The sequence below is a fragment of the Leucoraja erinacea genome, chromosome 15 (assembly GCF_028641065.1).
Source record: "Leucoraja erinacea ecotype New England chromosome 15, Leri_hhj_1, whole genome shotgun sequence".
NCBI lineage: Eukaryota > Metazoa > Chordata > Chondrichthyes > Rajiformes > Rajidae > Leucoraja > Leucoraja erinaceus.
The window spans coordinates 26,344,597-26,371,742 of NC_073391.1; the positions used below are offsets into that span (position 1 = coordinate 26,344,597).

The 27,146-nt window shown below is 40.6% G+C and overlaps 1 protein-coding gene across 1 annotated transcript in view; it reads right to left on the reverse strand.

Annotated features, from left to right (window-relative positions):
- Window positions 1-21,987: 21,987 nt before the first annotated feature.
- cacul1 (CDK2 associated cullin domain 1) overlaps window positions 21,988-27,146 on the reverse strand; it is an 85,189-nt gene continuing 80,030 nt past the window's right edge. Inside the window, exon 10 of the mRNA XM_055646940.1 lies at window positions 21,988-26,798. Coding sequence (XP_055502915.1) covers window positions 26,737-26,798 — 62 coding nt within the window. The 3' untranslated portion in view covers window positions 21,988-26,736. The remainder of the gene's footprint in view (window positions 26,799-27,146) is intronic.

The window sequence follows — 27,146 nt, forward strand, 5'->3', positions numbered from 1 at the left end:
CTCTCAACCTCATTCTCCTGCCTTCTCCTAAAGGTGCTGTGTGCGCACAAGGTGTTGCAATTCATTCACCCAATGAGCAAATCCTATTCAGAGCCTTTATCTCTGATGAAGGTCAAGCATCTTGAGATGTGTGAAGTACAGTGAATGAATATCTCTGAGTGGCATAGCATCTACTTCCTAATTTCACTCCAAATGTTTTGTTCACTTTATGAATGGACTGACGACCATAATGCTGCAGATGCTACCAGAACTAGTGTATGGGATAGAAAGTGCAGATGCTGGAATCATGAGCAAAAAAAACCCCAAAGAGCTGGAGGAACTCAGTGGATCAGGTAGCATCTGTGGAGAGGAATTGACAGATGGTGTTTTAGGTCGGACCCGTCTTCAGACCGGTAAAATTACAGCCAAAAAAATTTACACTGTACTTCAGTACACGCGATGATAAACTAAAGTAAAACGAAACCGGTACAGTTAATTTATCTAATTTCCCCTGTTTGAATATCACCGTTTCAGCTGGTGAGAAAACATTTTTTTCTGGGAACTCATTTATTCTGACATACATGTTAAATGATCATGAAGCTATTTAACTTTTTTTTTAAGTGTATATGAAAAGTAATTATGCGTTTCATTCCGTTAACCTCGATGCCAAAGTTTCCAATTACCACACTGTCATTCCTATTTAAAATGAATAGAGATGTTATAATAGAGGAACTATATATATCTCCACTCATGAGAAGAATTTTTTTTCCCAATTAAATGTTTTGTTCATCCTTTTATAAGTTGCTCTGCACTCCATTCTTCTCAGCCTTATTATTATTTCCTGTCAAGGTGAAAATCCAAAAAAGTAAAGGCTAAAAGATCCATACCATTTGCAGAATCTGTCCTATTCAACCTGCATTTCCAGTTCCTTTCCCTCTATTTAAGATAAGGAAAGTGAAACCCTGTTGCCATACAAGCTGCATTAGGGGTAAGTTCACCAGGCTGATTCCTGGGATGTCAGGACTGTCTTATGAAGAAAGACTGGATAGACTTGGTTTATACTCTCTAGAATTTAGGAGATTGAGAGGGGATCTTATAGAAACTTACAAAATTCTTAAGGGGTTGGACAGGCTAGATGCAGGAAGGTTGTTCCCGATGTTGGGGAAATCCAGGACAAGGGGTAACAGCTTAAGGATAAGGGGGAAATCCTTTAGAACCGAGATGAGAAGAACTTTTTTCACACAGAGAGTGGTGAATCTCTGGAACTCTCTGCCACAGAGGGTAGTTGAGGCCAGTTCATTGGCTATATTTAAGAGGGAGTTAGATGTGGCCCTTGTGGCTAAGGGGATCAGGGGGTATGGAGAGAAGGCAGGTACGGGGATACTGAGTTGGATGATCAGCCATGATCATATTGAATGGCGGTGCAGGCTCGAAGGGCCGAATGGCCTACTCCTGCACCTAATTTCTATGTTTCTATGTTTCAATGTTAAGTAATATACCAAATCCCATAAAGACAGACCCCAGCACAAGCATCACCCTGGTGTCACAAAATGAGAAGAAACTGCAGACATGGCCAAACTGCAGACATGGCCGGGGGGCGTGGGCGGAGGGGGGGGGGGGCATGTCCCCTTTCATGTTTTGAGAGGTGTGGGACAGTCCCCCCCATATTTTGTAATCCGGATTTTGAAATTCGGTGGAATAAAAACTATTAAACGGGTATCGGATTTAAACGGGTCAGGTCATTAAGGGCTCCGGTCGAACGGGTTTCCTGGCTGGCTTGCAGGCAAGTCCCTCATTCGGTCACTCACGTTATATAGTATTTTTTCCCCATCTCTCTCTCTCTCTCTCCCCCCTCCAAGGTTGGTTCTTCTGTTTGACTTTATTTGCTTTAGTTTTATTTGTTTGTGTTATTTATCACATTGTAGCTTTTGAAAGATTCAAGCGGGTATCAGACGCTTTCTAAGGGCTGAATCAGCCCGTTCGCGGGACCTTTCATCGACCGGCTTAAAATCAAACTGCTGCATCGATGCGATTGAGGCTCCTGATGTTGAAGCCCCTGCTGGCTGATTTTAAGCCGCGCTGGGCGATGAAAGGTCTTTGCTTCAGTGTATGGAGCACTCAGCTAATAGTTAGATACATGTGAGCTGTTGTATTTTGTGAAGTTAAACCAGGGCAGGACCTTTGCAGTGAATGGTAGGCCCCTGGGAGGTGTTGTAGAATAGAGCGATTTAGGAATATAGGTGCATAGTTCCCGGAAAGTGGCGTCACAGGTAGATAGGGTGGTCAATAAGGCTTTTGGTAGATTGGCCTTCATCAATCAAGGTATAGAACATAAGACTCAAATTGCTGGACTAACTTAGCTGGTCAGGCAACATCCCTAGAGAACATGGATCAGTTATTTTGGGTTGGGACACTGCTTTACAGTTGTATAAGACATTAGTGAGGCCACAATTGGAGTACTGCACTCAGTTTTGGTCACTCTGCTATAGGAGGGATGTTATTAAGATGGAAAGAGTGCAGAAAATATATGAGGATGATGCCAGGACTTGATAGGCTGAGCCAAAGAGAGAGGTTGCATAGGCTAGGACTTTAGTCTGTGGAACATAGGAGGCTGAGGGGTGATTATATAGAGGTGTATAAAATCATGGGGAATAGATAGGCAAAAGGAATACAGAATCTTTTTGCCAGGATAGGGGAATCGAATACAAGAGGATATATGTTTTATGTGAGAGGGGCAAGATTTAATACAAACTGGAGGGGCAACTTATACACTCTGAGGGTGGAGGGTATATGGAATAAGTTGCTCGAAGAGGTGGTTGAGGTAGATATTATAACAGCATTTAAAAGACACTTGGGCGGGTACATGGATATGAAAGGTTTAGAGAGAGATGGACCAAACATGGGCAAATGTGACTACCTTAGAGGGGCATCTTGTTCAACATGGACATTGGTCTGAAGGGCCTTTTTCTGTGCTGTATAACTCCATGACTCTAACAGTTGTACCACCAAGTCACCGCAGACCTTCTGCCACATTGGAATTAATATTTATTTCAATATTAGGGCTGATTGTCCAAATTGGACACCCGTTTTACTTTAGTAATCCATCCGAGTGCTTGAAGCCCTGAACACCTTGATCTTGGTGCTGAAAGTAGGTTCTGAGGACCTTCATGTGTCAAGAGCTAAGTCGCACGTCATTTGTTTCTTTCATCATGATGCAAAATGCATTGCTGATCCCTCACATTTTCATACATTCATTCTTCACAATTCATGGCCACTATTGTGGTAATGGCAGCGATGTGTATGTTTGCAATCTGTCCCATGATTCACAGATGAAAAGGAAATGAACTGCCTGAAATATAACCAGTCTACTGTAATTTTATTTTTTTATTCCTTTGAAGGTATCAGTACTATAAGTAGCTCTTCATCCCGTGAAGCAAATCATTGATCATTATGTCTCAAACATCATCTCTGTGAACCAGCTTCTTTCATGATATGATGCACCTTTTACCATAAATTGGAATTAACACCCAGCACACGGTGTCACAGCTGGTAAAGCTGTTGCCCGACAGTGCAAGAGATCTCAGGTGCTGTCTGTGTGGAATCTGTACCTTCCAAAAGCTTGCGGGTTTGTAGGCTAATTGACCTCCGTAAAATTGCTCTTAATGGGTGAAAGATGAAGTGGGTAGGATAACATAGAACTAGTGTGCTCTCTCCCCCCTCTCCTCTCCCCCCCCTCTCTCCCTTCCCCCCCCCCCTCCTCCCCCCCCCCCCCCCCCCCCCTCAATTCACCAACCTTCTCTCCCCCACCCCCCCTTCTCTCTTTCTCTGCCAAGGGTCTCGATCCAAAACGTACCCATTCATTCTCTCCAGAGATGCTGCCTGTCCCGTTGAATTACATTGGCCAGGATACTCTTTGGTAAACATAAGATGATCTAGAACTTGCTTGGTACTGTAAAGCTCTTCAATCAAAAGTTAATTGATACTGTACTTAGAAATTAGATTTAAGGTATAAAGGCACTGTGAGCATCAGTTTCACTCCATCTGAAAAACAAAGGCATTGATTCTCTGTGGCATCTAACTTGTTAAAAACATAATATTAACTGACGGGATGAATAGATGCAGGAATACTGAATGTAAATGCAGTTATTTCATAAATCAATAAATAGGTGAAAAATAATATTTTTATTATTTTGATGGTGTTTAGTTAGTCGCACTCTATTCTCCGAGTCAGTAAACATCGAATTCAAATCCTAGTCCAAATGCAAGAGTATTTATGAATTTGAAGGAATGCAGCACTATTGTGGACATGAATAAATCATGAACCAAAATCTCTTGGGGATTGCAGACAATATCTCTCTAGTATGATTTCAAAGAATATTATTCTTCATATCTTGCCCAACTTTTATCATCAAACCAACATAAAAATACTAAATAGATTTAAAAAACTTAACCAATCCAATGTATAAAAATGAATTTTAGAACCTTTAACTCCATGTATAGTTAACTATTAAAGATAGATAATATTTTCTGTTTTAGGATTGCAATTATACTACTGACCACATTAGTATGCAGTGGTTTGGAGAAAATATTATTTTGAAGCCATAGCTCTGTAGTCGGGCCATGTTCTTACCACAGCGGACTGTCTGAAACACCGTGAGACTTTGTTTGATGAGATTGTACTTAAATTCTTTGAAGTCGATTTTCAGAAATATGAAAGTGTTTCTAATCTCTAGAATCCAAAGGTGTTCAATGAATTTTGAGCTGAATTATTTCACCGTTGCAAGAACACTAATGGGCCTGTCCCACTTAGATGATTTTTTTTTGGGCGACTGCAGCAAAATGTTCACATTTTTCGGCGACGGTGGCGACAATTTTTGCTGTCGTGGGTGAATTCCATTTAAACTAGTCCCTGGCTGTCGGCTAAAGAGTCGCCTAAGTGGGACGGGCCCATAATGTTCTCCTTGCATCCACATGTCAACAATAGATGACAGGGATTCAAGCTCGGTGAACGTGGGCAATTGAATGAGATTCAATGAGTGCTTTTGTCACATCACTGCGATTAAAAGCAAAAAATGATGTTATTATCACTGAACGCTGTTCATGCAGACAACAAAATTAATCTGCTTGTTTATTCATCGGCATTGCTGCTTATTCAGGCACAGTAGTCAAAACCTGTGCTGCTCCTAATTTAATTCTACATCACAAAATTATAAAATCTCCTCAGATTTTATGCCATCTCTTATCAAATTGTATATACAGGTCCACCATCAATTTTCCAGTAGCTGGTGGTCCGGCACCTTGTTTAACCCAGATACATTTCTGAGAGCGCACTAGAAATCCCTTGAAAAGCCCTGCTGCAAATGTGGAGCCAAGGCTGGGAGAGATGGCTGATCTCAACCTCATCGGGACTTCCGTGCTGGTCAGTGGTTCGAATTTACCCCTTGTGGCCTGGGCTATGGAATTCCGGCCCGGCCAGAACCGGCAGGACCGTTCCCTCTGTCTGGCAAGGCCAACTTTGTGGGCCGGTATCTCTGCCCCTCAGCGGACCATCCTGATACTGTTCAACTCTTATGGAGCCCATGACCTAATTGGCAAAACAGATAATCCAAAAAGGCACAAAATGCTGGAGTAACTCAGCGGGACAGGCAGCATCACTGGAGAGAAGGAATGGGTGTTGTTTTGGGTCAAAACCCTTCTTCAGACTGATCCAGAAAGGCTCTGGAACCAAGGTTCTGGAAAATTGGTGGTGGACCTGTAGTAGATTTTTCTTAGGTACCATGATCGGCTTCCATTTCTATTCAAATATAATCACCATGAATGCAGATCACATGAAGTTTAATTGTGTAGCCACAGCTGTACTGATACACTAACAGTTTCAGGCAAGTGTTCAATGGTAGTATGTTCAATGTTTCCATATCACCAGACAGCAATTTAAAATGTTTTGTTTTATTGCAAGATAGATAATTTAATATGCTAAGACATTAAATTTGGGGATGACTGACAAGTAACCTATGTGATACTATTTAAAGTGTGGAGTTTTCCCACTGGACTGCCAATCCTCTGTCTCACCCACATCATCCCAAATGGAGTAACCGAGCAATAGTCCCAATACTGTTTGTTGGACACAAAGTGCCTGAGTAACTCAGCAGGTCAGGCAGCATCTCTGGAGAACATGGGTGAGTGCCGTTTCCTGTCAAGACCCTTCTTCAGTCTGAAAAAGGCTTTCGACCCAAAACGTCACCAATCCAGGTTCTCCAGAGATGTTGACTGACCTGAGTTATTCCATCACCTGGTGCCTTTTTTTTTTAAACCTGAGGACATGGTTCCCCTTGTTCAGTTGTTCTTGAATTATCTTAAATGGTCTTCTCTCCACAGATTTAATCCACTGAGGAAAGATTCAAGGTAAATAATCCTCACATTTAAAATGATGTCACAAAAATCTGATATGATACATTTTAATCTGCACTTTGAGAGGGAGAAGTGTCAGTGTTGCAGTCGAACAAAGGGGACTATGAAGGCATGAGAGAGGAGCTGGTCAAGGTCGACTGGAAAAGGATCCTAGCAGGAATGACGGCGGAACAGTAATGGCAGGAATTTCTGGTTATAATCCAGAAAATGCAGGATCATTTCATTCCAAAGAGGGAGAAAGAGGCAACTGTGGCTGACAAGGGAAGTTAGGGATGGAATAAAACTAAAAAAAGGTGTATAACATAGCAAAGGGTAGCGGGAAGCCAGACGATTGGGAAACTTTTAAAGGACAACAGTAGGTAACAAAAAGGACAATACGGGGTGAAATGATGAAGTGCGAGGGTAAGCTGGCTAATAATATAAAGAAGGATAATAAAAGCTTCTTTAGGTATGTTAAGAGAAAACGATTAGTAAAGACAAATGTAGGTCCCTTGAAGACAGAAACAGGTGAAAATATTATGGGGAACAAGGAAATGGCAGAAGTGTTGAACAGGTACTTTGGTTCTGTCTTCACTAAGGAAGCATTAGGCAACTGAAATAAATTTGCATTAGGCAAGAAATACTATTGGGTAGATTGATTAGACTGAAGGCTGATAAATCCCCAGGGCCTGATGGTTTGCATCCCAGGGTACTCAAGGAGGTGGCTCTAGAAATTGTGGATGCATTGGTGTTAATTTTCCAATGTTCTGTAGATTCAGGATCAGTTCTTGTGGATTGGAGGGTAGCTAATGTTATCCCACTTTTCAAGAAAGGAGCAAGGGAGAAAGCGGGGAATTAGAGAATCGGTGGTGGGGAAGATGCTGGAGTCAATTATTAAAGAAGTAATAACGGTGCATTGGATAGCAGTAAAAGGATTGGTCCAAGTCAGCATGGATTTATGAATGGGAAATCCTGCTTGACTAATCTTCTGGAATTTTTTGAGGATGTGAGAAGTAAAATGGATGAAGGAGAGCCAGTGGATGTAGTGTATCTGGACTTTCAGAAAGCCTTTGATAAGATCCCACACAGGAGATTGGTGGGCAAAATTAGAGCACATGGTATTGGGGGTATGGTATTGACATGGATAGAGAATTGGTTGGCAGACGGGAAACAAAGAGTAGGAATAAACGGGTCCCTATCAGAATTGCAGGCAGTGGTGAATGGAGTGCTGCAAGGCTCGGTCCTGGGGCCGCAACTATTTATAATATATATTAATGATTTAGATGATTGGATTAAAAGTAACACTGGCAAATTTGCAGATGGCACAAAGCTGGATGGCAGTGCGAACTGAAGAGGATGCTAGGAGGTTGCAGGGTGACTTGGACAAATTGAGTGAGTGGGCAAATACATGGCAGATGCAGTATAACAAAGATACATGTGAGGTTATCCATTTTGGCAGTAAGAACAAGGAGGCAGATTATTATCTCAATGGTGTCAGATTAGGAAAAAGGGAAGTGCAATGAGACCTGGGTGTCCTTGTATACCGGTCACTGAAAGTAAACATGCAGGTACAGCAGGCAATAAAGAAATTTAATGACATTTTGGCCTTCATAACGAGAGGATTTGAGTATAGGAGTAACGAGATCCTTTTGCAGTTGTACAGGACACTGGTGAGACCACATCTGGAGTATTGTGTGCAGTTTTGTTCTCCTAATTTGAGGCAGGGCATCCTTGCTATTGAGGCAGTGCAGCGTAGGTTCACAAGGTTAATCCCCGGGATGGCAGGATTGTCATATGAGGAAAGATTGGAAAGACTGGGCTTGTATTCACTGGAATTTAGAAGGATGAGAGGAAATCTTATAGAAACCTATAAAATTATAAAAGGACTGGACAAGCTAGATGCAGGAAAAATGTTCCCAATGTTGGGGGAGTCCGGAACCAGGAGCCACAGTTTAAGAATAAAGGGGACGACATTTAAAATTGAGTTGAGAAAAAACGTTTTCACCCAGAAAGTTGTGAATTTGTGGAATGTTTTGCCACAGAAAGCAGTGGAGGCCAATTCACTGGATGAATGTAAAAGAGAGTTAGATAGAGCTCTAGAGGCTAGCGGGATCAAGGAATATGGGGAGAGCACGGGTTACTTATTGTGTGTACACAAAAATGCTGGAGAAACTCAGCGGGTGCAGCAGCATCTATGGAGCGAAGGAGATAGGCAACGTTTCGGGCTGAAACCCATCTTCAGACTGATAGGGGGTGGGGGGGGAGGCGGGGAGAGGAAAGGAAAAAGGAGGAGGAGGAGCTTTTGTGGATGATCAGCCATGATCACAATGAATTCTGGCTCGAAGGGGCAGATGGCCTCCTCCTGCATCCATTTTCTATGTTTCTAATCCCAAGAATTTATAAATTCACCTCCACTTTTCAGAACTTGTCTGTAGTTTTGAAAGAGGGAAAAGTCTCTGCCCTCTCCTCCACACCTCACTTACTCAGTCTGAATTGTACAGGATTGCTCCACCCCACCTCCTCCCCATCACTTCCCGACCATGAATCATAAACCACAATTCAAAGTACACATAAACAGAAATATCCAAACATTTACAAATCTACTTAGAAATAAGTAATGCAAATATTAATGCACCGAAATCATACCCACGACTTTCTATAATAAATGGACATTTCGCTCTATTCATTTGAAGACTGGAGGAACTAAGCTTATGATCTTGGATTTCGAGGCAGCTAGTTTCTACAGGTCTACTGTAAACTAAATACACAAAAGTAATGTAAAAAATCTTCAATTAATGGAGAACAGCAGTTACTATTTAAAACTGCAAATGAATGCACCCAGGCTTTGTCAAAAATCAAATTTATAACATTTGCCCTTTCAAATTGCTGTCATAATTCGGGTTTCAAACTCAACAGGCTTGGCATTCCTCAGTGATAAAATGTTAATACTGAATAGAAATTCATTTGTCTTTGAAATTCATGAACACAGGAGGCTGTTTGATCCAGCAAGTACACAGACACAACAAAATGTGACTTTATCCCACTCAGCAGCTTCGGATCCAGAACCTTTGGAGTTTGGTTAATCAGTACTCAAGCTTTTATTAACTTATCCGGTGAGATTTTGTGCCTGCATTACCCCAAATACCAAAACCCTACATCGCATGAAGTGAATTATTTTTTCTTCCCCCCCAGTGTTATCCTAAATGCACAATGCTTCAACAAATTCATACTAAACCCAATTTTTAAAATGTAATCAATTGACTGCAATGACAACGAATTTCGGAGATGAGTTTACTGTGCAAAAGTTACAATATTGCTCATTCAGTGCATCTGGAGATGGGTTTTTTACCTGCTGATTCTGCTGGAGGTATGTTTCCAATTTATCTCCAGGCAACAGAAGGCTAAAAATAATCATATTGCTGCACACTTTTCCACGAATGCAAAAACTCATCACCTTTAAAATGCACTCAAGTAGCTTTCAGAACCAAGTACAAGTCATAATCAGCTCCTGATACATTGAACATCACGTTTGTATTTGCAGAATGTTTTTGTTCATTTCAATTCTTAAAAGTTATAAAGCCCAGTTTTCAAATTGCACAAAGTAAATCTTGTGCATTTTACATTGAAGGTGGACGTGGAGAACCCTCTTGAAGCACATCAAGCAATATCAGTTTCCAGGAATTTCTAATAGAGCCTAGGTAAGCTTCATCTGTACCACCTCTTTAATAATAAAGTTTCATCTAGTTTTTAAATTCAATCCAAGGGTTGTTACAGGTAAGGGAACATGTTATTGTGTAATTAAACATGTAAATTGATGGGTCTGTGTAAATGTGGTCCATGAATGGTCTCATCTATTACTAGTTTTCCTTTGATGTCTTGCTGTGGAAAGCTGAGCAATGAAATATAGCAGGGCTTGGGTTTTTTTAAAACACTTCATGGAACAATACATATATTTTTTCCACATAGATTAGCTGTTGAATTATTACTTTTGCTAACTTAATTTCACAATAGAGAATCAAGATTAGTTCACAAGGGGAAATGGCATGATAATAGTTTACTCTGATGGTTGAATATTATCCTGTTAAAAGCTTGATTAACTTTGTATTTAAAGTGATGAAAAACAATTGATCCAAAACTAATGGTCTTAGCAGCGGCTTGACCCGCTGAGTTACTCCAGCACTTTGTATTATCTTGTAAAACATAATCTGCAGTTCCTTTCCTGTCTTATCTTGAATATTGTCCTCGAGTAAAGTGCAAATATATTACTTAAACCACTAAAAAAACAATTAATATTATAGTTACGTGTGCTTGGATAATGAAATATTGTGTGCTAGCCAGTTAACTAATTGGTTAAATTAGTGCAACTTGTACACAAGTGTAACAGGGAGTATAAAGAGAAAAATATCAGAGTGCCGAATACGGTTTAATGGTGTTACAATTACAGAGAAAGTGCAGTTAAAAAAAATTGAGTGGCCACATTGACTACACCCAATCAAATGCACAAAAATATGGTTGTAAAGCTCAAATCATTAAATATCTAGAAAAGGCATGGCAATTCTACAGAAAGTGCATCTGTGAATCTACTGAAAATAGGAAACTGAACAGCACAGGCTACGTTGTATCTGTCCAGACTTGCAAGAGGCTATAATCGTACTGCTACCAACCCTCATCTCAGTGGCTTTATAAATTCTTTGCTGGCAGCACATTGGAACTACACACGTCCACTGAGTGAGAGCTCGTAGATTCAAGGCAAGATAAAAAGACACTAAACAGCAGAAGCATGGAGGAACACAGAGCCAGGAATACATACCCTCAGTCAGTAACAAGACAGGTGAAGTTTCAGGTGACATGGTGCATTTACTGTTATTGGCTCAGACATAGAATGCTCTGGAGCTGCACAAAAATCTATTTGGACCACAGCTCAAATAACTAGGTTGCACAAAACAGACTGGCAAGAGAATATGTTTTGGTATATTCTCAAGAATGATGGCTATCTCAAGAATCAGAGGCTAATGGAACCCCGGAGAGTCAATTATCTGAAGCGTCCCTCTTATGCGGTCATTCAGGATCAAGGACGGCTTCCTTCCACTCAGGTTTTCTGAGGACAGAGGCCAACGTGGGAACTGTAGTCCCTTCTACAGGTATGAATTGCAAAACAGAGCATGGGGGTATGCAGTGTGTGCTTTCTTCAGTTTACGCAGGGCTTCTGCACTTACGGTCCATGGACTCGAGATTCACAATATCATCCTGAATACTCCTTCTCCATTCTGAGCTGTCGTAGAAACATAGAAAATAGGTGCAGGAGGAGGCCATTCGGCCCTTCGAGCCAGCACCGCCATTCATTGCGATCATGGCTGATCGTCCCCAATCAATAACCCGTGCCTGCCTTCTCCCCATATCCCTCGATTCCACTAGCCCCTAGAGCTCTATCTAATTCTCTCATAAATCCATGCAGTGGTTCGGCCCAGGGATCAATCTCTTGAACCTACGCTGCACTATATTTCTATAAAATTATAAAAATCCCCCTCATCCTTCAATCACAAGGATGTACTTCCTCAAATTAGGAGACCAAAACTGTACGCAATACTCCAGATGTGGTCTTACCAGAGCCCTATACAACTGCAGAAGAACCTTGCTACTCCTATACTGAAATCCTCTTGTTATGAAGGCCAACATTCCATTAGCTTTCTTCAGTGGCCAGTGTACAAGGACACCCAGGTCTCGATGTACCTCTCCCTTACCTAACCTAACCCCATTGAGATAATAATCTGCCCCCTTGTTTTTGCCACCAAAGTGGATAACCTCACATTTATCTATATTATACTGCATCTGCCACGCATCTGCCCACACACTCAACCTGTCCAGGTCACCCTGCAACCTCCTAATATCCTCTTCACAGCTCACACTGCCACCCAGCTTTGGGCCATCCGCAAACTTGCTAGTGTTGCTCCTAATTCCCTCTTCCAAATCATTAATATATATGGTAAACAGTTGCGGCCCCAACACCGAGCCTTGCGGCACTCCACTCGCCACTGCGTGCCATTCTGAAAATGATCCATTCACTCCTACTCTTTGCGTCCTGTCTGCCAACCAATTTGCTATCCATGTCAACACCCTACCCCCAATACAATGTGCTCTAATTTTAGTCACCAGTCTCCCGTGTGGGACCTTATCGAAGGCTTTCTGAAAGTCTAGATACACTACATCCACTGGCTCCCCTTCATCCATTTTACTTGTCACATCCTCAAAAAATTCCAGAAGATTAGTCAAGCATGATTTTCCTTTCATAAATCCATGCTGACTTGGACTAATCCTTTTGCTGCTATCCAAATGCCCCATTATTACCTCTTTAATAATTGACTCCAGCATCTTTCCCACCACTAAAGTCAGGCTAACTGGTCTGTAATTCCACATTTTCTCTCTCTCCTTTCTTGATAAGTGGGATAATATTAGCTATCCTCCAATCCACAGGAACTGATCCTGAATCTATTGAACATTGGAAAATGATCACCAATGCGTCCACTATTTCTAGACCCACCTCCCTGAGGACCCTGGGATGCAGTCCATCAGGCCCTGGGAATTTATCATCCTTCAGTCCCATTAGCCTACCCAATGCTATTTCTCGCATAATGAAAATTTCTTTCAGTTCCTCGACCCCCTTGGATCCTTTGTCCTCCAGTACATCTGGGAGATTGTTTGTGTCTTCCTTAGTGAAGACAGATCCGAAGTACCTGTTCAACTCTTCTGCCATTTCCTTGTTCCCCATAATAATTTCACCCGTGTCTCCCTTCAAGGGACCCACATTTGACTTTTCTACTCTTTTTCCCTTAACATATCTAAAGAAGATTTTACTGCCCTTCTTTATATTCCTGGCCAGCTTCCCTTCGTACTTCATCTTTTCAGCCCGTATTGTCTGTTTTGTTTCCTTCTGTTGTCCTATGAAAGTTTCCCAATCCTCTGGCTTCCGGCTACTCTTTGCTGTGTTATAAATATTTTCTTTTAGTTTTATTCTATCCCTAACTTCTCTTGTCAGCCACGGCTGCCTCCTACTCCCCTTAGAATATTTCTTCCTTTTTGGAATGTCATGTTCCAGAGGTCCACAGGAATTTGTGGGTATATAACTTTGTTTTGAAAAGACGTCTTTGATTCTTCTTCATCTGGTAACCACTTCCCACAACAGGGCTTATTTGGTAGAGTACATGCCAATGCTGTGGCCTACCCAACAGAGGCTATGTTGGCCTGGGTTGGGAACACAGATGCTGATTAACATCCTTCCAGGGAATTTCTTGAATTTTGCAACAGCAATGGGGTCACATTTATATTGCCTTTGGGTGCATACTCTCAATAGTCCAGGTGTCAGAAGCATACAGGAGGGCAGGGATCACTGCTCCACCGTGGAGAGTTCTGTGCCATAACTGATGTCTTGTATTCCACAGCTGAAGTCTTCTATACCAAAGGATATGCTGGTGTAGTGAAGATAATGAATTTCATCAGTGAAGTCTCTGCCTTTACTGACAGGCAACTCCTGAGATGGGTAAGGTAATCCATGCTCTATAGGGTCGCGTCATGGACTTTGAATGCCAGAGGGCAGTGCGATACAGTGATTAAGGCCCCAGATCCTTCATTTAATAATTAATATACAGGCAATGAAAGCTGTGTGGTCTCTGGCACCCCCTACTTTCAGTCTGAAGGGTCTCAACCTGAAACGTCTTTCAGGTTGAGACCCTTTTTTCTCCAAAGCAGTGCTGGGCACGTACCTCAGCTGGACAAGGCACCGTCTCGCCTCCTCCAGAGAAAAGGTTATTTTTTAAGGCGGCACGGTGGCTCAGCAGTAGAGACGCTGCCTTACAGTGCCAGAGACCCAGGTTCGATCCTGACTACGGGTGCTGTCTGTATGGAGTTTGTACGTTCTCCGTGACCTGCGTGGGTTTACTCTGGGTTCTCCGGTTTCCTCCCACACTCCAAAGACTTACAGGTCTGCAGGCTAATAGGCTTGGTAAAATGGTAAATTGTCCCTAGTACGTGTGGGATAATGTTAGTGTGCAGAGATTGCTGATTGGCGCAGGCTCGGTGGGCCGAAGGGCCTGTTTCCATGCTGCATCTCTAAACTAAACTAAAATAACTAAATTTCCATGGTTAAAATTAGGGTCTGCAACTGGGAGGGCACAGAGAAACTGCTATTAAAAGTTGATCTTGAGTCTTTGGAACAAAATAAATAGACGTTAGCATACAGATAATGGGGCAAAGGTAAATTGAGAAAGCAAGCAGCAGAATAAGGGGAGGGAATTTCAGGCCAGGGAATAGAAAGAATGGAAACAAGTGGATAAAATGAAGGATTCCTGGAAAGATAGACAGCATTCAGGAAGGTCAGATATCAGAGCAAACAGTTGGGCACAGGAACAAAAATATTAATTGCGTAGATGAAAAGTAGGAAATAGATGTTCAAAAAGGGGGGATAAATGATATTTTACTTGAACGTGAACAAAAAGCAGATGAACACAAATTCATGCAAAAGAAAATTAAAAGATGAATTGTATTTTAAAGAGTAAGCCATCCATAAGACTTTCACATAATCTATATAATGAAAAGTCTCATCTTGACCACTTCCTGTTTGCACTGCATATTAACTTTTTTTAAAACGCTACCACTTACGGCTGAGATTTTTGGCCATCTTACTCAGATTCCCCCTCCGCTGCGCAGGACAAGAGGATTTTTCCCATCGATGAAAACTAAGAGTTATTAGTTTAAAAAATGTTGAGGTTCTCTCTTCTATCCATCACCGCCATGAAGGCCACGCCCCTTCCGGCGGGAGGGACTATAAAACCCAGAAGTGTGGGCGTGGCTCAGTTTCTGCAAGATGGGGGAGGGAGAGGTCACCTTGGTGGCCTTGCACCCTGCTTGAAATGGTAGGAAACTGCTTTTGAATTTGGTGGCCTTGCACCCGGCTTGAAATGGTAGGAAACTTCATTTGCATTTGGTGGCCTGCACTCTGCATGAAATGGAATTTCAAGGAATAGCCGTGAGTCAACTGCCAGCCCACCAGCCGTGAGTGAGCTGCTAGCACACTATGCTTGAGTGACTGAGCTGCCAGCCCAAGAATCCATTTGGCCCACGGTCCATACTAGCCCTCTGGAAACCTATCCCTTCAGCCCACAACACCCATACTAGCACTCCAGAAAGCCCCCCCCCACTGGCCACCAATATTGGAATTGGTGGAGAGGTGGAATATTGCGTTGGGGGACCAGCCCTCCTGTGTGAACATGAGACCCAACGGGTCCCACTTAGTCTAGTTTCTTTATCATTCTTAAGAAATGCTATTAGCATTTGTTTTCATTTATACTATAATTTTTTACAAGGCCATGTGTCAATTAGCTAAAACGGTTGGAAATGGAAAAAAAAAAATTACAGAGCTAATTGATAAACAGGATAAATGACAATTCAAGCTGTTGGGGAGGTGGGGGGATCCTAACTTCTGCTACAAATAATACAAGTTGAACGTTACTGAAAGTGTGAATTAGCATAAGAATTGCAAATTATTCTGTTAAATTAAACAATTTTGACCAAACCACGATTGAGATTAGGATATTGCCAAGAGTCATAAAAATCAATTTAATATAATATAGGAATTAGAAGCGACATCCATTTTACAGGCTACAATTTTTGACAAAACATCCAAAAATAAAACCGCATCCTTTATTAACTCGCCAGACAATTAATCTAACATTCTGAAATACAGTGCCATCCATGTTTTATGGTACACAGTCAGATTTTATTAAAGGGTATTTTTATACATGTTGGCTTTACCAGGTAGAAATTACAGCAGCGTTTATACATAGTTCCCCACATTTCAGGGCACCATATTGTTTGGGACGCATGACTTCACAGGTGTTTGTAATTACTCAGGTGTCTTTAATTGCCTCCTTAATGCAGGTATAAGAGAGCTCTCAGCACCTAGTCTTTCCTCCAGTCTTTCCATCACCTTTGGAAACCTTTATTGCTGTTTATCAACATGAGGACCAAAGTTGTGCCAATGAAAGTCAAAGAAGCCATTATGAGACTGAGAAACAAGAATAAATCTGTTAGCGACATCAGCCAAACCTTAGGCTTACCAAAATCAGCTGTTTGGATCATCATTAAGAAGAGAGCACTAGTGAGCTTACTAATCGCGAAGGGACTGGCCGGCCAAGGAAGACCTCCACAACTGATGACAGAAGAATTCCCTCTATAATAAAGGCAAACCCACAAACACGTGTACGACAGATCAGAAGCACTCTTCAGGAGTCAGGTGTGGATTTGTCAATGACCGCTGTCCGCAGAAGACTTCATGAACAGTAATACAGAGGCTACACTGCAAGATGCAAACCACTGGTTAGCCACATAAATAGGATGGCCAAGTTACAGTTTGCCAAGACGTATTTAAAAGAGCAACCACAGTTCTGGAAAATGGTCTTGTGGACAGATGAGACGAAGATTAACTTATATCAGAGTGAGGGCAAGAGCAAAGTATAAAGGAGAGAAGGAACTGCCCAAGATCCAAAGCATACCACCTCATCTGTGAAACACGGTGGTGGGGGTGTTATGGCCTGGGCATGTATGGCTGCTGAAGGTACTGGCTCACTTATCTTCACTGATGATACAACTGCTGATGGTAGTAGCATAATGAATTTTGAAGTGTACAGACACATTCTATCTGCTCAAGTTCAAACAAATGCCTCAAAACTAATTGGCCAGCAGTTTATTCTAGAGCAAGACAATGATCCCAAATATACTACAAAATCAACAGAGTTTTTCAAAGCTAAAAAATGGTCAATTCTTGAATGGCCAAGTCAATCACCGGATCTGACCCCAATTGAGCATGCCTTTTACATGCTGAAGAGAAAACTGAAGGGGACTAGCCCCCAAAACAAGCATAAGCTAAAGATGACTGCAAAACAGGCCTGACAGAGCATCACCAGAGAAGACACCCAGCAAATGGTAATGTCCATGAATCGTAGACTTCAAGCAATCACTGCATGCAAACGATGTGCACCAGAATACTGAGCACGACTACTTTCATTCACATGACATTGCTGTGTCCCAAACCTTAAGGAGGCCTGAAATGGGTGGGGCCTATGTATAAACATTGCTGCAATTTCTACATGGTGAAAACAAAATGTATAAAAAGGGCCTTTATTAAAATCTGACAATGTGCACTTTAACCACATGTGATTTTTTTCTATTACAAATCTCAAATTGTGGAGTACAGAGGCAAATAAATAAATGATGGGTCTTTGTGCCAAACATTATGGAGGGCATTGTAGAAACAAATGCAGTTACGTATATACAACAATTACAAAAATAAATCCTGGCAAATTTGCAGCAAACTAAATAACTTTATTGGAAGAGGGGTGCACACCCAAAGTTGTGAAGATCACAAAACTGACATCCATTGTTAAATAATCAATTCTCTTTTAATAAAATAGGTGACTTTACCAAACATCATAAGTTTTAGTGCAAAAATGAATTCAATTACTGTATAGTCAATTACTTTATATTGCCTTCCATTCTTAAAAATGTTTATTAATAAAGTGAACCACATTCATTGGATTCCATGAGTTTAATTTTTAAAGTAATTAAACCCATGCAACATTCTGCTTTACTTGCATTAGTTTTTTTTCTCCAAGCATATGTAAAAATGTTAACAGGACTACATAATCACAGCAATATCATTATTTGAAGACACACTAAGCAATCCTACTATAGTAATCAGTTTTACAGAAACTACTTTCAAGATTTGAGGGATTTGAATTGAAAAAATGTGCAAAAGATCTATTTTTAACATTTTGAACAGCCTAGTTAAACCATAATAAAAGAATACCATGCCGCCGCAACTTAAGACATGTGCTATAATGCATATTCTACTTGCTTCCTATGCATGAAATGTCCCAGAAAATGTCCCAAAAAACCCTAGATTTAGAGTGGAGAGGAGTGCAAGGGTTTGAGCTTAAGCTCTTTAGACTGAGATGCAAATATACCAATTTAATTGTACTTTTAAGAGAATGGGTTACAAATGGCTTGTATTTAAAATTGAAATGTTTAATCATTTCATTCTCTGATTATAGTTGAACCAAAATTGTCAATGTAATCCTTGTGTAGTCCCTCACCAAACAATTACAAAAAAAATATGATTTCCACCCATGTGGAAATGTAATTTGATTTGGTTTGAAATTTGATTTGAAATAAGTGAGGCTACCCGATTTCTCTCTCTGCCGGTTACTTATTGAAGGATAATTTCCCACCCCACACCATTTGTTCCATTGAAGTTTTCTCTATCACATTAAAAAGTTGTATGTGAGAGACATTTATGTACTTGCCATTTGAGGTATCTAGATGGGCAATTTAATAGGAATGATTTGACTCTGGATTAGAACATTTCATTGTGTCTCAATTCTCATACAACATCCATTTAACGCAGTCACTATAGCAAATCGAACATAGGCAGTAAGGCTAATTTATTATTAAATATCAGTCTGGCTCTTACTATTCAACCATGCTTTGATCAGCCAATTGTGCAAAGACAAGATACTAAACCCAGCATTTTCAGATTTGCATCACACAAGATACACACATTAAGCATGGAAGATACACAATGATGTACAATGTTGTACAAGTGGTCAACTGGGGTAAATTTGATCTTAAGGCTTGGTAATTGTTGGGAGAGAGAAATAATACTAAACTTGGCTCACAGCAACCAAATGGACATGCACCAATCGTCGGATTTCCTCCAACAATGTCAACTGGCTTCTCATTTAGACTGCCTTCTGGGCTACAATATTTAAAACACTTTTACATAGTCAAGAGGGCAAGTTGAGCAGAACTCCAGCATATAAAAGAGCAGATGCTCCTGGAATCAAAATCTTGATCAGCAACTACGAAGGAGTTAAGGTGAATCATTTAGAATAAAAGTGGGTGAATTATTGGCATTCAGATTTAGTTTTAGCTCAAGCACACAGCTATCCAGAGAAATGGACTTCCAACTTTGGGCTACCCCTTATCTAGAAATCAGCAAAGAAATCCAATCATTAACAATTCTAAAAGTAGAGTCAAGAGGCATACTAGAGAAAAGTGGCCGAGCTAATGGAATGCATTTTATCAGGACGCAGCACAGCTTGGTTTGGGAACAGCTCCATCCAAGACCAGCGAATTGTGGATGCAGCCCAGACCATCACACAAACAACCTCCCTTCTATTGATTACATTAATACCTCACGCCGCCTCAACAAGGCCAGCAGCATAATCAAGGACGAGTCGCACCCTGGCCACTTCCTCTTCTCCTCTCTCCCATCAGGCAAAATGTATAGAAATGTAAAAACACACACCTCCAGTTTCAGGGATAGTTTCTTTCCAGCTGTTATTAGGCAATCAGTTTTACAGAAACTACTTTCAAGATTTGAGGGACTTTGAATTGAAAAAATGTGCAAAAGATCTATTTTTAACATTTTGAACAGCCTAGTTAAACCATAATAAAAGAATACCATGCCGCCGCAACTTAAGACATGTGCTATAATGCATATCCTACTTGCTTCCTATGCACAAAATGACCCAGAAAATTACCAGAGAGCAGTGCTGAACTACTATCTACCTCTTTGGTGACCCTCAGCCTGTCCCTGATCACTTTGCTGGCTTTACCTTGCACTAAACGTTATTCCCTTATCATGTATCTATGCACTGTAAATGGCTTGATTGTAATCATGTATTGTCTTTCTGCCGACTGGATAGCAGGCAACAAAAGCTTTTCACTATACCTTGGTACACGTGGCAATAAATTAAGTTGTAAACTGTAACTGAGGCTTTAAGAATACGGCTCTGAACATACATGCACCTTTCCCTAATAGGTATCGATACAAAAATTCCAGACATTTCTAGCATAGGGGAATAATAAACCTGTGTGTTATTGAACAGTGTTGTACAACAAGTGGCAACTTCCTGCAATTTTTGGGTACACAAGGAGGCACGAATGACTCCAGATGCTGAAACCTGGAGCAAACAACAAACTTGAAGAAACTCAGCAGGTCTGGCAGCATCTGTGGAGGGAAATGTTGATGTTTGAGGTCATGACTGGACAGGAAAAAAAAAATCAGAGGAGAGTTAGAGATGGGGAGGAGGGGTAAGAGCTGACCATGAAATCGATGATCCAGGTGAGGAGGGGTGGAGTGGTGGATGGAGTCAGACGTGTGGGAGATAAGAGGCCTGGACATGGTTGGTTGAGGTAACCAGGGACTAAAGATGGTGGAATTTGATGAAAGAGGAATGTGAAGTATGTGACCAAATAAGGGAGGTAAGCGATTCTGATAGAAGAGAGTGAGCGTTGGGCAGATGGGGTGGGTAGGAAAGAAGCTGGGTGAGAGGTGTATGGAGTTATAGGAAAGTAGGGTTGAGTGGGAGGATCCAAGTGGAGAGAGGGATAACAAGTCTTCTGACATTAGATAATTCAATGTTCATGCCTTTGGGTTGTAGATGATCAGGATGGGATAGTTGGTTTCTCTAGTTTGCCTTTGGTCTCGGTCTGGCAGTGAAGGAGGCAGAGGACCGAGATCACTGTGGGAATGGAAATGGCTCCAGGTAGCCAAGGCAGACAGAGCGCAGGTGTACAGCAAATAGATCGCCTAGACTATGTTTGGTCTCTCTCATGAAGAGGAGGCCACATCGAGAACTCCAATGCAACTAATGAGGTTGGAGGAGGTGCATGGGAATCTCAGCCGAGGTCTGGATTGAACCTGGGTCTCTGGTGCTGAGAGTCAGCAGCTCTACCAACTGTGTCAATCATTTTGTAACTAATATCTTAACTTAAACACGTCGTCTTATGTTGATATCATTCAGACAGAAAACAATTTACAGCAGAATTGAAATGAAGCTAAATACATTTCACTTACAGCATAGAGTTTTTTTTTAATGTGGGAAATGGTATGAGGGAAGAAATGTTTGGCCAGGATGCATGTTCCCAGTACAAACACAAACCGGAAAGCTATGCACCATTGCTTCAAATCACCATTTCCGTTCACTGCCATAATCGTGCTTTAATGCATTTTCAATAGTTAATTATCTTAATCAGACACTTAACAAAAATAACTTGGCTTTGCACAACTATAGTTAAACGATTTTGCCACATTTGAAACAACGAGCAAAAAGGTTTAAACTATTATGCAGTCAACCTGATTTTGCCTGTGTGCTATTAAATGACCAAAAATATAAACGCATTCCTTAAACATCCATTTATGATTTCAATATAAATGATGCACCAGAGATATTTTGCTTGTCATACCAGAACTTCATAAATTTGTGATGAGTGAGTCAGCTTTATAAAACTGATTAATTATCTCTAATTAAACCGCAGCTCAGTCAATCAGAATGCTTCTTTACATTGATGTTCATTTCTATTTCACATAAAGCACTACAATTTACAATTGGAATATATACTCGAACAAAGACTTCCCTTTCATTTTTTTTAAACCAAAAATGGTGAAGTAAACAAAATCATTTGTTTATAATGGCAGAATTAAAATGGGAGACGATAACCACTAGGACCAATTTCAGACGCATGCGCTCCCCCCCCCACCCCCCCCCCCCCCCCCCCCCCCCCCCCCACCCCCCAGGGTAGAGAAGCATTGGGGAGAAGTTTAAGGTGAGAGATCGGAGGTTGGTGGGTTTGTTGAAAAAGCTGTCAAAGGTTGTGGCAGAGGCTGGTACAATTACAAATGTTTTCAAAAACATTTGGGCAAGTTTATGGATACGAAAAGGTTAGAGGGATATATAAAAGCAGGCAATTGGGTTTAGTTCATTTAGGCATCTCAGTCAGTACGGATGAGTTGGGTCCAAGGATCTGTTTCCATGCTGTACAACAGAACTAATCTATGCAAAATTAGATGAATATTAAAATTGTTACACAGATCTCCATTGTGCTAGGATTAATTTAAAATTAAGTAGCAGGTGCCATAACTTATTTTAATTAATTATCAAATATCTCACCAGCTAGATAACCCCTATATTAAAGTATAATAATTCAAGATGGTATGCAATAATTCCAATAGAAATACATTGGAAACTCATCTGTCGATAAAGACTACAATTTTACAGCACCCTTCACAACCTCAATGTAAAGCATTTACCAGTCAATTAAGCACTTTTGTATTGTACTCAGTTTAATGCAGGAAACAGGAATTTCTGCAAAGATCCCATGAGCAATAATGTAAATAGCCAAAATCTGTTTTAATAAAGTGCTGTTGGATAAAGGCTAAATATTGGCCATGGTACTGGATGCAACTCCTCTGCTATGCTCTGATGTTATAGGATCTTTTGTCCACCTGAGAAAGCAGGTACAGACTACAGTGTAATGTCTCATCCTAGAGCCATCAAACTGCCAGACTTTAGTTGAATGTGGAACATGATACCATGAGGCCAACTCAGCTGAGGCAAATTTAAGGGCAGAAACAGTACATTATGCTGAAAGAACTGGGTTGAGTAGGTACACTTTAGAAGGTGCTTCAACACTTATATAGAACAGTTGTGTCAAATAACCTTTTCCATACTCTGAAATATCTATGTGTGACACGTGGGGAGCACAATGCCACTAGAAATTACCACTGTTTATGTTTAAAATGCACCAAAAGCCCATTCAGGACTTCAGCTTTGCAAAGGCGAGAGTGTATTCCATCAAACAGAATATCTTTAACTTGTGTCACGAGAATTCCCCATTATCAACAGTGAGCAACGAAGCTGAAAGATGGAAACTAACACATTTTTAGAAGTTATTTTCAGAAGAACTAAAACATTGTTAGAAACTTAGAGAGTCCTGGAACAGAAGTAAAGTTCTTCAGCTGGTCTGCCATGACCACGAGATATTTCTAACCAAACCAGATGAGTTAAGACCTCATTTTAATCCGTGCATCAGAATAAGAGCTACCCATTTTTATTGAGAACTAAATGCTGGGGAAGGACCCATGACTTTCCATATCAAGGATAAACAACCTTAAACATGGTCACTCTTCCACAGTGGCTTGCAAAAGTATTCATACCCCTTGAACTTTTCCACATTTTGTCACGTTACAACCACAAACGTAAATGTATTTTATTGGGATTTTATGTGATAGACCAACACAAAGTGGCGCATAATTGTGAAGTGGAAGGAAAATGATACATGGTTTTCAAATTTTTTTACAAATAAAAAACTGAAAAGTGTGGCGTGCAAAAGTATTCAGCCCCTTTTACTCTGATACCCCTAAATAAAATCCAGTGCAACCAATTGCCTTCAGAAGTCACCTAATTAGTAAATAGAGTCCACTTGTGTGTAATCTAATCTCAGTATAAATACAGCTGTTCTGTGAAGGCCTCAGAGGTTTGTTAGAGAACAATAGTGAACAAACAGCATCACGAAGCCCAAGGAACACAACAGACAGGTCAGGGATAAAGTTGTAGAGAAGTTTAAGGCAGGGTTAGGTTATAAAAAAAATATCCCAAGCTTTGAACATCTCACAGAGCACTGTTCAATCCATCATCCGAAAATGGAAAGAGTATGGCACAACTGCAAACCTACCAAGACATGGCCGTCCACCTAAACTGACAGGGCGGGCAAGGAGAGCATTGATCAGAGAAGCAGCCAAGAGGCCCGTGGTAACTCTGGAGGAGCTGCAGAGATCCACAGCTCAGGTGGGAGAATCTGTCCACAGGACAACTATTAGTCATGCACTCCACAAATCGGGCCTTTATGGAAGAGTGGCAAAAAGAAAGCCATTGCTGAAAAAAAACCATAAGAAGTCCCGTTTGCAGTTTGCCACAAGCCATGTGGGGGACACAGCAAACATGTGGAGGAAGGTGCTCTGGTCAGATGAGACCAAAATTGAAGTTTTTGGCCTAAATGCAAAGCGCTATGTGTGGCGGAAAACTAACACTGCACATCACCCTGAACACACCATTCCCACTGTGAAACATGGTGGTGGCAGCATCATGCAGTGGGGATGCTTTTCTTCAGCAGGGACAGGGAAGCTGGTCAGAGTTGTTGGGAAGATGGATGGAGCCAAATACAGGGCAATCTTGGAAGAAAACCTGTTAGAGTCTGCAAAAGACTCGAGACTGGGGCAGAGGTTCACCTTCCAGCAGGCCAACGACCCTAAACATACAGCCAGAGCTACAATGGAATGGTTTAGATCAAAGCATATTCATGTGTTAGAATGGCCCAAAGTCCAGACCTAAATCCAATTGAGAATCTCTGGCAAGACTTGAAAATTGCTGTTCACAGACGCTCTCCATCCAATCTGACTGAGCTTGAGCTATTTTGCAAAGAAGAATGGGCAAAAATTTCAGTCTCTAGATGTGCAAAGCTGGTAGAGACATACCCCCAAAAGACTTGCAGCTGTAATTGCAGCGAAAGGTGGTTCTACAAAGTATTGACTCAGGGGGGCTGAATACTTTTGCACGCCAAACTTTAGAGTTTTTTTATTTGTAAAAAAATTTGAAAACCATGCATCATTTTCCTTCCACTTCACAATTATGCACCACTTTGTGTTGGTCTATCACATAAAATCCCAATAAAATACATTTACGTTTGTGGTTGTAACGTGACAAAATATGGAAAAGTTCAAAGGGTATGAAAACCTTTGCAAGCCACTGTATATGAAGCATATTGGAAGGTTTCTGAGGAGCCATATTTCAGCATTTGCATCATAAATCACTACTTGTAATAGTCACTGAATATATTAAATTTAACAATGATTGTACCCCTCAGTCCTAGCATTTCCAGTTATCATTAATATTCAGAGTATAAACAAAATCCTGTCTATCAAATTTTCTTTTTGTTCTCTATCTCAATATTACTCCTTGACAATTCAATAGGTAATATGCAAACAGGCCGATGCTCACACGAACTATCACAGTGGTTCCACCAGCGAGCTGTGGGGAGAAAGCAGGAACAGGGTACTAATGCTGGATAATCAGCCATGATCATATTGATTTTGCCGGTGCTGGCTCGAAGGGCCGAATGGCCTACTCCTGCACCTATTTTCTATGTTTTTAAGTGTGCTATAATATCCAAAGTTAATTTTGGATTTTATTGCACAAATGGAATAACAGCTATAACCAAGTGGGCAAGAGTTGCATAATATTAGTCTAAATTTACAATCATTATTCTCATACATTTTTCCCTCAAACCATTATTTCAATCATTATCAAACCAACTTAGAAAGCCATCCTTCAACCATGATCATTGAATGTCAAATTATTGGATCACCTTCATTTGTGTGCATTTAGCCTCTGCTTTACTTTCCTCGAATGACTTGTGCTCAACAGTGAAACAGTAGGTGAAATTGAAAACAATCTCAGCATGCACAGCAATTCTTTAACAGCCCAGGTTTAAAATAGCAAATGTGCGGGAATAAAATATTTTACATTCTGAGTGTCGCTTGACCAACCCAATTCAAGGTGATGTGAGGAAATAAAAAGTATAATGGCAGAGTTTTCACATGGCCAAAATACCTTCAATGGCAACAAGTTCAAGATAATCAAACCAACCTGAGGAGCTGGGATGTTAATTATTTTGCAGTGTTACATAACTGAAGTTGTGCTGCACTCAACAAGAGATTCGTTCATTGAAAACAATGTTGTTGGATTTTCCCATCAGATGGATGACAAATCCTTTTATGGCTATTTTTGAACAGACTATGTTGTTTAATCCTTGAAACAATAATTATTTTTAAGATTAACTATTTTCAGCTCACCATATGTTGGATAAGGCAGAATCTCATAATTGTGCACTCATTTCATCAAATGAAGTGCATTGGAATTAAATTTAGTTGAGATATTAACAGAACACTGGTTCAATAATTTAAAAACTATTTGGTGAGGATGTTATTAGTGTGTAAAATAATGTCAATAACAAACTCCAATCAAAATTTACCTATATGCAAACATTTAGGAGCACAAAAAAATCATATTCTGGCTGATGCCATAAAATATGGAGTACTTTCTTTATACAAAGTGTCTAGATGACAAACAGCAGTCAAAATGGTTAGTGGGAGAAAAACTGCTGGAAACTGGGTTTCTTGTGAAAAAAAGTTACATTCCATTCAGACACCAATGGCAAAATGCTGAAGCTTGCTCAAGAGGAACCAGTATACTATACAACAGGTCCAGACAGTTCACCACATTACAAGCCAGTAGAAAGTACTCTCAAGTCAGTTAGCAGCATGATCATCAAAAAAAACCCTAAGATGGCATCCTTTTTAAGGGCAAGAGGAAAAACAGGCCCGAGCTTCAGCAGATCTCTTCACTGCATTACTTCTCTACCGTCCTTGCACCTTTGTGTTCAGTCCTTCTTCCAAAGGCGATTTAAAACAGGTCTTCACTATCTGAATCCTCTTGCATTTGTACATGATGACGAAGATGATGATGATGATGATGACCCATCTAAAATAAAATAGGAGCAAGTACTCATTTTCTTTCCATTACATGATTACACAAGGAGGTAGAGCAGTGAAACTTTATAGTATTTGAATAGATCCAATAAATTGCTCTGGAGGAAACCAAATTAACCCAGTAATTCGTGGAATTCGCACACCAAGAACAAATTGTGTCCAAAATTACACCTCAGAAATGTCTTGTCTGATAAATTTTCCACTCAGATTGCAGAATTCCAGGAACCAGTTCAACCAGGCATTTTAGCAAAGTAATTTAAAAATATTAATTGATACATCTATTGCCAATTTTATTAACACCACCGAAATAGAATTGTCAGAAAATAGTATTTGCAATTTG